Raw genomic sequence first — 14,208 nt, 5'->3', positions numbered from 1 at the left:
AGTGGTTTTCCACCATCCACCAAACGTACACAATATACTCATCCATCCCTACATAACCCTTGCTCCCAGCCCCAGTAGTAGACTTAGATGCAAGACCTATCCCATACATCCTTCTGCCACCACCTACTTCAGTCCGGTCACAAGCATCACTGCGAAACCAGTCATGTGACCTACAAGCTAAGCTGCAACCACTGTGCTGCATTCTATGTGGGCACGACAACCAACAAGCTATCTGTCCACATGAATGGCTACTGACAAACTGTGGCCAAGAAACAATGGACCACCCCATTGCTGAGCATGGAGCCAAACATGATATCCTTCATTTCAACGACTGCTTCACAGCCTGTGGCATATGGATCCTTCCCACCTACACCAGCTTTTCTGAATTGCACAAGTGGGAACTTTCCCTTCAATATATCCTATGTTCCCATAACCCTATTGGCCTCAACCTTTGTTAGTCATTGTCATCATCCATATTGCCTCCCTGTTGCCATTCCAGCACTATGCAGCCCTCATTCCATTAATGCACCCAGTCTTTTTATTTCCCTCCTTTTCTGCTAACCCCTTCTGCTCCCACCTCTCCCCTGCCCTCCATTTAACCTCTCGCCGGCACATAGCTGCCATAACCTCTCCACCTCATCCCTGCGTGCTCCTGAGCAGCACTGCACTGTCTGCCGCCCACTCTGCTATACCTCCCCCTCCCTGCTCCAACTTCCTCCTTACTCCCACCCAGTTAGCACTGCCATCATGCGCTGGTGCTGCTGCTCACAGTGTGGCTACAGCTGCATGAGACTGCAGTCATGTGTGTGTCAGTTGCGTTTGCATTTGGGTGTGCATGTGTGTGTGTGAGTGTGTGTGTGTGTGTGTGTGTGTGTGTGTGTGTGTGTGTATGGTTTATATTTGATGAGAGCCAAAAGCTTTATTTATGACAGTCTTTTTGTTGTGCCTATGTGCAATTGGACTTGTACAAATACTTATATTTCCAATTGTGATTAGTTTGACGATATCCTGAAATGTCTTTCTGAGGGAAAGCTCACAGCACCTGCAACTGGTGATGAACACCTGTGTTTGATATATGTGTTGCACTTTGCTCTTTGATCAACTTCCACTCTCTTATAACAGCTATTGCAGCTATATGCAGAAATGTGCAACAGATTTCCATACTTTTATCTCTTCTTCTCAATTTACGCTCCTCCCATAACTTGCACTGACCTTAACTCATCAGAGCAAAATCCTTTCTGTCCCACTACATCAATCAGCCATTTTCTTAAGAATCCTTTTCAGTAGCAAGAGCCAGACTCTGAAATGTCCTCCCACATTATATTAGAAAACTGAATAACATATACAGCTCCAAAAGACAAAGACATATCTATTGAAGTAATAATAATGTCTACCCTTGTCCTCACATGCATTTGTTACCCTTCTCTCAGTTAGCGCAGCCTACATAAAGTTCTTTTCCTCAGAACTTTCTACGTGAGAAACAACTTTTGTATGCCTGTAAGTACATTTTGTATCTGCTGCTATCACTGTTGTTGTTGTTATTATTATTATTTCTGTATTTTAGTGATAGCAGCAGAAGTAGTGGTAATAATAGTAGTCCTGCTAGTATGAACTTTATTAGTTCATAGTCAGTAGTATTTATTCACATTCTCTATAAATACATCCAGATAATTTTTATTACATAAATCAGATTGTCTCCAGTGAGATCGTGCACCAGCACTCTCACCTGAAGATGGCGGCCAGTTGGACCGCGGAAATATTGTGTCATGAAGACATTATGATTCGGCTGCATACCCAAGAAGAATATTATCATATTATGAAATTCCTTTTCATAATATGGTATGATTTAAAAATGCACTGTATGTGTGAAACCTGGACCAACATAAGAGAGGGCCTAAAGGCCCTAATCCGCTCAAGTTAAATGAATACACTTGAGAGCAAAGTGGTTGAAATGTGACAAATTAGTACAAAAATGTGTACTGGCAAATGTCAAAGAATATGGAGAAGTTACACGAAGAAATCTGAGTAATTCTGAAAGAAAGGAAAAATGATTTATGAAGGTTTTCTGGGTGCAGAGCCACACTGCTTTGTAAAAACTGTCATCGGCATTTGAGCCACATTTGCAGTGGGCTATCTCTGTGTTTACTGTAGCTGCTACTTTGTCCAAGACTTTGGTGTGAATGTGCGTGCTGTTGTTGGAAAAAGAACTAGTGCTCAAAAGCTATTGCAAATGATATTTTCTGTTATGTTTTCCTGTGCTCCATGCATCAGTCTGCTATAAGTGAGTGGTTGCCTTTCCCTTATTTTATGAATTGTTCCGTCCAAGAATTACCATTATTGTTACACACTCACAGAAGTGATTTTATTGTTCACACTAAACACAAGCTGGTATACAACCATTAAACACATGTTGTTTCCTATCATTCAGTTTATCTGGCTGCATTTGTCCTATTTGTATGTACAAAAATACAGGAATTCATTTCCAAGGAAATCGTCTGACAAGAATAAAATCAAGTTTTGTGTTGGGCATAACCAGGAAAAGCTTTTGAGGAGCTTCACATTAGAAGTTGTAGACCATTTGTCTGCATTCTCAAAGAAACACTGGTTGAAAAATGTACACTGAGCAGTTTAGTCATTGTTACTGATGCTAGCTACTTATTCACACCAGGACGGTACAATCAAAGAATTCACTAACTAATACCGAGAAATGAAGATTTATGTAGGGGATACCATGAAAGAAAAAGAATTAATAGACATTTCAGTACTGAAGCTATGTATTTTCATGTGTAAAATGTTAGCATTATTGCTGCATCTTGGTACTGAAGAAATTTATCTTAAACTTCATCAAACTGAATTAACTGAACAGAAAATCTTAATCATCACAAAAAGAGAGAAAGAAATACAGAACTCTGTCATGGAAATTTCGATAATTACAGGGATCAAGATCCACTAAACTGTTGGGACAATGAAGAAAAAGTGTCATCAAGGTAAAACAGAAAAATTCCACCTGATTACCAATGTAACGTCAAAAAAGTTTGAGAGCAAGGATAAGGAAATATAATGCCAAATAGGTAACAAGTGCAAGACTGCCATGATGTTTGTTCATTCATTCATTGCCTCATCATTTTCCATGTGGAAATAGAGATAATAGGTTTCATTTCAGGCATAAGTTAATTAAAGAAATAGTTGGTTGTGTTGGTGTGAGCTGGTGCCAGCACACTAGTCGGCAAAGACGTTGCGAGACGTTCAATAGAGGCCAAAGGCAGACTCACAAGAAATGCGCCACCAACCTCCTCTCGGCCACCAGTATTTGGATCGCCGCCACAGACTGGAGGGACAGTCAATTTCAGTCCGTCATCCAGTGAGTCACCGAGACATCAGTCACAGCCCAATCACTTGCAGCTGCGCACAGTTGCACAGTTGCAGTGACCAGAGTAGTGTACATAGTGGACTTGTACTTCACCAGCAGTGAGATTAACGTGGTCTATTACAGAGGGCTTGTACCACAACAGGTGGACTATCTTAAGTTAAGTAATTTTCTGTTCTTATGAATAAAGAGCCTAGTTAATATATGCATACAGTTTGTATTACAGAAAGAGGACACTGGCCACCAAATAACATCCTCTCCTTGCTTTCTGTGGTATAAGCCTGCAATGACAATGAGATGGCACAGAATTGGTAGTGAACAGACTGTGTGGGGAATGCTAATATAGATGATGGTAGCGTTAAGAAGAACCTAAAATATGTTTAGTGGATATGGGACAGATACCCATACAAATATGTTTGAACAATAGACTGTGCTTGGACATTAACAAAAGCACAGTCATTTGCAGATGTCACTTTGAAACTGTTAACTATAGGACAGTATTAGAATGATTATGGAAGATGGGAGTATGGAATACAAAACTCTTTTCATTGCTGATTTCCTTCTCATTCTTAACGTGGGCACCCATGATACACTTTCCCTAATCCTCAAATTGTCTCAGTTTCTACTGGTCTTTCCTCTTATGTGACAGACAAAAGAATTTGTGGATCATAAAATTTGTGTTTAAATCAGCTTTTGTCTACATGTTGAAGACTGGTGATGGCTTGTAGCGACTATTGTTTTATTTTCACACAAGTGAAATTTCCCTTTGGAGTTATTTTCTTCACACTGCTCTTCCTCCTCATTATTTTTTATCTTCATATTAACCAACTCGGTTTATGTAATAACTTCAGTCATTGTCAGTTATTATTATTATTATTATTATTATTATTATTATTATTATTATACAATTGGTACCTCTCATCCTGGAGTCTGAGTGATCTGCTCTTTGTTTTTATCATTTCCTGACCTATCCCTCACTCCTCCTTGAAGGAGGAATTAATACTTTCAAATGCTAGGCTATTGTCACGTACTTATACATGTGTATCTAGACAATGCTAATTTTTTTGCCACCTAGAGATAATTATTGACCAGCAATTCTAAATCACAATTTTATTATTATTTTTATGCTGTGTGTATTCTAGCCATACCCTATAACATTACCTGCAGGCTAATATTTTTCTCTAACCTTCATACAATTCCACAGTAGCTCATTAAAAAAATTAATGTTTGGTATTCCGCATTTCAAACTCATCACACTATTCTATTACCTGTAAGACTGCTGTAAGGAAACAACTTGTGAGAGATTGACAGCAAAGAAACCAGTTCTGACCATTCTTTAAAATTTTAAGCAAGTTTTCCTAAAAGTAAAATAACTTTTTTCTAAATAATTTCATAAATTATGCTGTAAGTCACAGAAGAAAGCAATGAATTTTACTAACCCTTTACTCCATATTGTACTAGGATGGGGTTGCCCAACAGTGATGCAGGGCAGAGCAAGTTGTTCTCCTCTGGCTGCCATCATATGGGTTCCAAATGATGCAATTCTTGCCGGAACTTGTTCTGTTGGTATTTGTACTACATGCAGACTGGCGTCACTCTCTCCTACCACTGTAGCTGCAGTCACCCAGAGCTCGTAGCGATGGTGAGCGATTAGATGAGACAAAATATAATGTGTCTGTGTAGGAGGAATTTCATATTCTTCCCTCAGCTGTGAAGGATTAAAATGTTCTAACATAGTAACCAAATTTTCTTGCAAATTGGGAAAAAATCTTGAAAAACAAAAGGGAACTTATCATTGCTTGCAGAGATATTCATTTTATTATGACACCAGATGCTACTGAAATTTAGTTAAAACAAAACATTTTGTTAATTAAGAGCCATCATATCAGGTCTCCAATGTTTTAAACTCTTCATAGCACACACACTGCTAGCCATGATTTTATTTATTATTAACTTCCTAGTTTTTCCTTTTGTTCTGTGAGCTATCTATAGCTCACATTCAGGAGACTTCAAATTTTATTTTACGTAAGATGTACATTTTTAAAAATAACATTGTTACCAAATTATTAATCAAGTTAGTTGCTTTTTATGATGATAAAATATCTGCAATAACAATAAAATATTAACTGAAGTTATTGTTTTTCTGAGAATAAAGAAAACATTTTGCATGTCATAAAGCAATTGTGGGTCACAGATTTATATAAAGCTTTAAACATATGTTCTTCATTGGAAAAAGCATCACCTAGTTTTGTCTTTAGCTTGAGGCTCTGTAGTTTTTGAGAAAATTTGTTTTGTATCCCCTTCAGCAGACAATATCAATATGAGAGGCATAGATTTTGTTAAGGTATATAATCATAGCTTTGGTGACCAGGCAGCTAATGGCTGTTCTTTGAGTCCTCTCAAACATGTTTTATTGGTGGAGTCAGAGGCTCACATGACTGATTAATTATGAGCATGGAGTAACAGGCAGGTAGGTCAGTTACTTGTGAGAAGCTGTTTGTTATGTTACTTATTAGTCCACCATTTTTGACTTTGCTGTGTTTTGGTTACATTTTGAACCAGCAGTTTGAAGCACTGGTTCATGACTTTGAAGTTGTACTAGGCTTGTAACTTTGACAGTTAAGTAGCTCACTGATTTTATATTTTGTTGTTTCGGACATACATCCAGTCACAACTTTGCTACAAACTATAAACTTATGTATCTTGTAGAACAGTAAAATTCATATAAAAGATTTCTGTGTCATTTAAGTCCTGATAACTGTAGTTCTATGATGAGAGAGTCCAGTGGACAAGTGGTGAAGGTGTAACAATCTGGATTTGCAAACTCTGATTCAAATGCTCAACATAGTCACTCTGGTGACAAGCACATTTATCCCAACGAGACACCAGTTTGTTGATACTGTCACTGTAGAATGTTTGAGATTGTTGACAGAGCCATAAACTTATATCTGCTTGCACGGCTTCATCACTATCAAAGTAAAGTCATTGTAGATATTCTTTAAGTTTTGGAAAATCAGATCACAGCACACACATATAGTCTGGCATTGTCATAGTGAAGCAGAGGGGTGCTTCATGTGTGGATGAACTCTTTGAAATTGAAACTTGATTATAGTCTGCTGTTTCTCATAGACTGACATATTATGCTGCACATTACCATGTTACATGCTACAATTCAGAGCCCTCTAGCAGAAGAGGACTGCAAACGAGTAGACATGAAGAATAAAGATGTAGAATGTTTGTTTTAACTGCAAAGTTTTAAGTCTTTTCACATAAAAAATTGGAGGCATTCATTTTCAGCACACCCTCATAGTCTCTTGAATGTACCACTTCTGTATTATGGTCATACCACATTTACCATACAGATCTGATCCATGAAGATGTCTCGTATCAGTGGAATTATACTCTAATGAATATTTGAAATGGGCAATGGTTTCAAAATGAACATTAACATTGAAAACTAGTCACAATCAAGTAATTTTATGCAACTGTGATAGAAACCTGAATAAATGATAAAATAAAATAAAGTGTAGGAAGCCAGTTTTTAAATTTCTGAAAGTATATGTTGGAAGAATAATTGAATATGAATATGAAACATGAATGATAAACAGATAAGAAGAGAATAGAAGTTTTTGAAATATGGTATTTTCACAGAAGTATGATAAGATTAGATGGGTAAACTGGATAACTAATGAAGATATACTAAAGTGAATTGGGGAGACATCAAATTTAGTCAATTTGGAAGTGAAAGGAAGTGTGTTTCTGGGGAGGAGGGGGAAGGTCTTTAAACTGTAGATGGAAACCAAAGCTTGGCATCAGTAAGCACATTCCAGTGGATGCAGGTAGCATTAGTTTTACAGATGTGAAAAAACTTACATGAAATAGACTAACATGTAGAGCTGCAGCAAACCAGTCTTTGGACTGAAGATCAAACACCAATGACTAGAACCTTGATATCTACAGCTACATCTGCATCATACTCCATAACCCATTGTGTGTTGCACAGATGAGGGTATCTTGTACCATGACCAGTTATTTCCTTTTCTGTTCCACTCATAAATGAAGTGTCTATATGTCTCCACATAAGTTCTGATTTCTCTTATCTTTCCTTTCTGGTCCTTACACAAAATTTACACTGGTGAATGTAAGAACTTTTTTGGAGTCAGCCACAAATTCTGGTTCTCTAAACTTTCTCAATCGTGTTTTGCAAAATGGAGGTCATCATCCCACCTGTGATTCCCATCTGAGTTTATGGAGCATTTCTGTAATACTCATACATTAATCAAACCTACAGCTAATAAATCTAGCAGTATGCCTGTGATTTTCTTTGAAGTCTTCATTTCCAACCTGGTGTGGATACCAAACATTCAATTAGTATGTAAGAATGTGTTCTATTGTCGTCTCCTTTACAGATGAGCTACACTTGAATAAGGGGGAGAAAGACAGGTTGGTTCCTCTTCCTGCAGAAAATATATGGGAGGTCATCATCACACAAAGCAAAGAGTCAGAAATCAGGCACCCCGTTGTGAAATAAGATCAAATAACATAAGAACCCCGCAAAATGGTTAAGAATGCACAGAAAAGTAAGGTTACCTTATTTCATCAGAATATTACAGGACTGAGTCTTAAGCTAATTGAGCTTCTTGTCTGCTTGGATAATTTAGAGAGCCATGAAAAGACAGATATTAAGCACCTATCTGAGCACCACACAACCACAGGGTGAGGGGGTGAGGGAAGTTAACTATAAAAGATCACCTTACTGATGGAAGAGTTAACATGTGCAAAAGAGTTGTTATATACATTTAGATAGAGCACAAATTTAGAAACATTAAAACATTGTAGTAATCAGTGCACAAAAGTGTGTGCTTGTGAATTAATGGTGGAAAATAGTTTACTTTTAATTCTAACAGTAATAGATCCCTTCTCAGAAATTTTGATCTCCTTATGAAGAATATGGATTGCCTACTATGCTATATGTCACACAGCAGCAAGCAGCAATTTCAGTGTAGATTTTCTAAAGGACTGTGATAGGAAATATCACCTAAAACCTTTCTCGGACCTTAAAATTTGATCTCAACAATTGATTTTTCAACACTGATGGATATTGACAACAGGACTCAGATTGATAGTACTTTCTTTTTTGAAGCTCAAAACAAGAAAATAACAATACACCCAGTAACAAATGTTCTCTCTTGTCATGATACACAGTCTATTAGGATAAATGAGGAATGCCTTTTGGTATAGATACTCCTCAGTGGATATCAGTTGGAATAATTAATGATTTCAAGATGAACATTTTTAAGTATAGTTTACAAGAGATGATCTGGGATGAAATTTATAATGAACCAAATGCTGACATGAAATTTATAATGAACAAAATGCTGACATAAAATTTAATCTATTCCATGATAGATTCAAATCAGTGCTTGAAAATAGGTTTCTGCATAAGCTAATCAGAAAGGAGATTAAACAGTCATATAAAAACCATGGATCACTGGTAGAATTAAAGTATCATATGAAAGGAAACCCTCCATGAACCATAGACCTTGCCGCTGGTGGAGAGGCTTGCATGCCTCAGCAATACAAATAGCTGCACCCTAGGTACAACCACAATGGAAGGGTATCTGTTGAGAGCCAGACAAATGTATGCTTCCTGAAGAGGGGCAGCAACCTTTTCAGTAGTTTCAGGGACAACAGTCTTGATCATTGACTGATTTGGCCTTGTAACATCAACCAAAATGGCCTTGCAGTGCTGATACTGTAAACAGCTGAAATCAAGGGGAAATTACAGTGGTAACTTTTCCTGAGGGCATTCAGCTCTACTGAATGGTTAAATGATGCTGGTATCCTCTTAGATAAAATATTATGGAGGCAAAAGTCCCCCATTGGTATCTCTGGGCAGGGACTACTCAGGAGGGTGTCGTTATCAGGAGAAACAAAACTGGCGTTCTACACATTTGAGCATGGACTGTCAGATGCCTTAAGCGGGCAGGTAGGCTAGAAAATTTAAAAAAGGAAATTGATAGATTAAAGTTAGATATAGTGGGAATTAGTGAAGTTCAGTGGGAGGAGGAACAGGACTTCTGCTCAGGTGAATACAGGGCTATAAATACAGAATCAGATGGGGATAATGCAAGAGTAGGTTGAATAATGAATAAGAAAACAGGAATGCGGTTTAGCTACTATGAACAGCACAGTGAACGCATTATTGTAGCTGAGATAGACATGAATACCACAATAGTACAAGTTTATATGCCAAGTAGATCTGCAGATGAGAAGGAGATTGAGGAAATGTATGATAAGATAAAAGAAATTATTCAGATAGATAAGGGAGATGAAAATTTAATAGTCATGGGGAACTGAAATTCACTAGTATGAAAAGGAAGAGAAGGAAAAGTAGTAGGTGAAAATGATCTGGGGAAAGGAATGAAAGAGGGAGCCACCTGGTAGAATTATGCACAGATCTTAATTTAATCATGGCTAATGCTTGGTTTAAGAATCAAGAAATAGGGTTGTAAATGTGAAAGAGACCTGGAGTCACCAGAAGGTTTCAGATACATTAAGGACATGATAAGAAAGAGATTTTGGAACAAGGTTTTAAATTGTAAGACATTTTCAGGGGCAGATGTGAATTCTGACCACAATTTATTCGCAATGAACTGCAGATTGAAACTGAAGAAATTGCACAAAGGCAGAAAGTTAAGGCGATGGAACCAGGATAAACTGGAAGAACCATTGGTTGTAGAGAGTTTCAGAAGCAGCATTAGGAAATAGTTGACAAGAAAGGGGGAACGGAATACAGTAGAAGAAGAATAGGTAGCATTGAAAGATGAAATAGTGAAGGCAGCAGTGGATCAAGAAGATAAAAAGACAAAGGCTAGTTGAAATCCTTGGGTAACATGAGATATTGAATTCAGTTGATGAAAGGAGCAAATACAAAAACACAATAAATGAAGCAGGTGAAAAGGAGTACAAATGTCTAAAAAATGAGATCAACTGGAAGTGCAAAATGGCTAAGCAGGAATGGCTAGAGGACAAATATAAGGATGTAGAAACATATCACTAGGAGTAAAATAGATGTTGCCTACAGGAAAGTTAAAGAGACCTTTGGAGAAAAGAGAACCACCTGTATGAATATCAATAGCTCAAATGGAAAACCAGTTTTAAGTAAAGAAAGGAAAGCAGAAAGAAGATCAGCTTGGATTCTGGAGAAATTTAGGAACACGTGAGGCAGTACTGACCCTATGACTTATCTTAGAAGATAGGTTAAGGAAAGGCAAACCTATGTTTATAGCATTTGTAGACTTAGAGAAAGGTTTTGACGACACTGGCTGAAATAATCTCTTTCAAATTCTAAAGGTGTCAAGGGTAAAGTACAGGGAGTGAAAGTCTATTTACAATTTGTATAGAAACCAGATGGCAGTTACAAGAGTCAAGGGGCATGAAAGGGAAGCACTGGTTGAGAAGGGAGTGGGACAGGGTTGTAGCCTAACCCGATATTACTCAATCTGTATATTGAGCATGCAGTAAAGGAAAAATAGAAGAATTTGGAGTAGGAATTAAATTCCAGGGAGAATTTTGAGGTTCACCAATGACACTGTAATTCTATCAGAGGCAGCAAAGGACTTGGAACAGCAGTTTAATGGAATGGACAGCATCTTGAAAGGAGGATATAAAATGAATATCAACAAAAGCAAAATGATAATAATGAAATGAAGTCAATTTAAATCAGGTGACGCTGAGGGTATTAGATTTGGGAATGAGACACTTAAAGTACTAGATGAGTTTTGCTATTTGTGCAGCAAAATAACCGATGATGATAAAAGTAGGGAGGATATAAAATGTAAACATGGCAACTAAAGCAATTATGAAGAAGAGAAATTTGTTAATGTTGAGTCTAGATTTAAGTATCAGGAAGTCCTTTCTGAATGTATTTGTACGGATTGTAGCCACGTATGGAAGTGAAAGATGGATGATAAACAGTTTACATAAAAAGAGAATAGAAGCTTTCGAAATGTGGTGCTACAGAGGAATGCTGAAGATTATGAGGGTGGTTTGAAAAGTTATCGGAATGGAATAGAAAAAAAGTACTTACATCACTGACACTTTTTTTAAATTTTTCAATTAGTCTCCTTGTAGAGTAATGAACTTGGTCCAATGATGTTCCAGTGCCTTGATCCCATCTTGAAAATGAGCTTCCTCTAGGTCTGCAAAATAGTTGTCAACTCCGGCTAACAGTTCTTCGATTGAAGTGAATCTTCATCGAACAAGAATAATTTTCAGTTTTGGGAAGAGATGGAAACCTGACGAGAGATATCAGGTGAATAATGTGGGTATGGCAACAATTCATAACTTAGTTCATGTAATTTTGCTATGACAATGGCATATGTGTGTCAAGTGTTGCAGCACCCATCTTGCAGATAATTTTTTCATTTATAATTCTTCAGTTAAAATGTGATATACTCTTTCAGATGACATCTGGCAAGTGTGATAAATTTCTCACTCTTTCAATAGGCAATCCTCCATTACCATTTTGTCCACTTTTGCAATGATTTCTGGACTAGTGACACACCTTGGCTGAACGATGCAAGGAGCATCATCGAAGCTCTCCCAACCAAATTTAAATTCATTTGTCCGTTTGGCAACAGTTGAATATGAAGGAGCAGAGTCCCCCAGAGTATTCTGAAAATTGGCATGAATGTCCTTTGCTTTCATACCTTGCTTTACAAAGTACTTAATGACTGCTTGAATCTTGATTTTTTTTCCATCTTCGCAAATCACTACACAGGAACAACAACAGAGCCATGTCACCACCATAGCTCTCTTCCATGAGCACTGACATGGCCTGTGTTTACAGGCAACATTCCCATGAATATCACATGAGCAACTGGTTGCGCTAGTGTTGACCTCTCGTGGTGATTCCAAGAATTTTTCAAACCACACTCTTAGATGGGTAGATCACATAACTAATGAGGAGACACTGAATAGAATTGGGGAGAAGGCAAATTTGTGGCACAACCTCACTAGAAGAAGGGGTCTGTTGGTAGGACACATTTTGAGGGCGTCAAGGGATCACCAATTTAGTACTGGAGGGAAGCATGGGAGAGGGGGGGGGGGGGGGGCAGTGGGAAAGGGGGGTAAAAATTATTTTAAAGTGACCAAGAGTTGAATACAGTTTGCAGATTCAGAAGGATGTAGGTTGCAGTAGTTACTCAGAGATGAAGAGGCATGTACAGGAGGGGGTCTGTTGGTAGGACACATTATGAGGGCGTCAAGGGATCACCAATTTAGTACTGGAGGGAAGCATGGGAGGGGGGGGGGGCAGTGGGAAAGGGGGGTAAAAATTATTTTAGAGTGACCAAGAGTCGAATACAGTTTGCAGATTCAGAAGGATGTAGGTTGCAGTAGTTACTCAGAGATGAAGAGGCATGTACAGGATAGAGTATCATGGAGAGCTGCATCGAACCAGTCACTGGATTGAAGACCACAACAACATGAAAGGAAAAGGTAATTGTATCTGTCAGCAAGAAGAAGTAAAAATCCTGCTGATGCACACTACAAAAACTATTCAACATTACTAAGAACAGTTATTAAAAATCAAGGAATATGTACATTATGTCAGCAATCAGTAGTTCTGACAACAGACTTTAAGGCTATATGGAGTGTAGTAAAACAATTTAAAATAATGACTCTTCCTAGTTTATACATCTATGAATGTGTATGCTTTCTGAAAAGTCACCAGGAATTTTCAATATTAAATAATCAGGTTCATAACCATGAAACAAGCAACAGGGATGATTTTCACAGAGACACCCACAAAGGAGCACTCTACCAAAAAAGTCTAAACAACCAGCCCAAAATACTTTTTAGTGCATTGCCTTCTAAAATAAAGAAAAGTAAAGAATTTTATAGATTCAAGGTAGTTCTTAAACAATTTTTACTAACACATAGATTTATAGCATTGAAAAATATCTGAATATGGTAAAGTAATATATATATATACCGGCACTTTCCCGCTTGGTAAGTCTTGGAATCTTTGTTTTTAATATATATATATATATATATATATATATATATATATATATATATATATATATATATATATATATATATATATTGCAGATAAGAAACTATATTGTAATTGACTACATCCATACAATGTACATTGTTAACGGATGAATAAAGAGAGATTGAGATTGACAATAGGACTACAACAAACCACCGAACATGACAACATCACTATTAATTTAAATGGGAGGGCGATAAATGATCAGTTACAGGTAGAAGATATGTTTAATAATCATTTTTAAACGTGGAAAAAGTATAGGGACAAAAAGTCCAAGAGGAAAATGAAAAGAATATTTTGAGCAAGCAACTTACTTAAAATTCAACCATACAGATGTCTCAGCCACTTCTCCTTCTGAAATGAAGAAAATTATATATTCTCTAAAAATAAATGGTCATCTGGATTTGATGGAAATTCCATCAGAGAACCAAACAGAATGTAATAAGCACTGTCTTCTCTGAAATATGTAATGCACCAATAACTCAGGATATATTCCCCTGAGAGGTTGATATATGTCATTCTTAAACCCGTCCAGAAGAAAATTTGAAATATGTCAGTTAACTACAAACCTATTTTCTACTCACATCATTTTCCAAAATTTTTGAGAATGTCACATATTTTAGAATAGTATCTCACCTGAACAGCAATAATATCCTCAGTAAATCACAGTTTGGATTTTTGAAGAAATGCACACCTGAGAATGCCATTTGCACATTCACTCACCAAATTTTACAAGTAACGAATAAAAAAATATCACCAGCTGGCATTTTCTGTGACC

The 14,208-nt window shown here is 37.2% G+C and overlaps 1 protein-coding gene across 1 annotated transcript in view; it reads right to left on the bottom strand.

Moving 5' to 3' along the window:
• LOC126335707 (Down syndrome cell adhesion molecule-like protein 1 homolog) overlaps nt 1-14,208 on the bottom strand; it is a 371,152-nt gene that overhangs the window by 43,136 nt on the left and 313,808 nt on the right. Inside the window, exon 16 of the mRNA XM_049999164.1 lies at nt 4,807-5,075. Within this exon, the coding sequence (XP_049855121.1) occupies nt 4,807-5,075 (269 nt within the window). The remainder of the gene's footprint in view (nt 1-4,806; nt 5,076-14,208) is intronic.

This window comes from Schistocerca gregaria, chromosome 2, assembly GCF_023897955.1.
Source record: "Schistocerca gregaria isolate iqSchGreg1 chromosome 2, iqSchGreg1.2, whole genome shotgun sequence".
NCBI classification, from domain to species: domain Eukaryota; kingdom Metazoa; phylum Arthropoda; class Insecta; order Orthoptera; family Acrididae; genus Schistocerca; species Schistocerca gregaria.
This window is presented reverse-complemented; position numbering and strand designations above follow the sequence as displayed.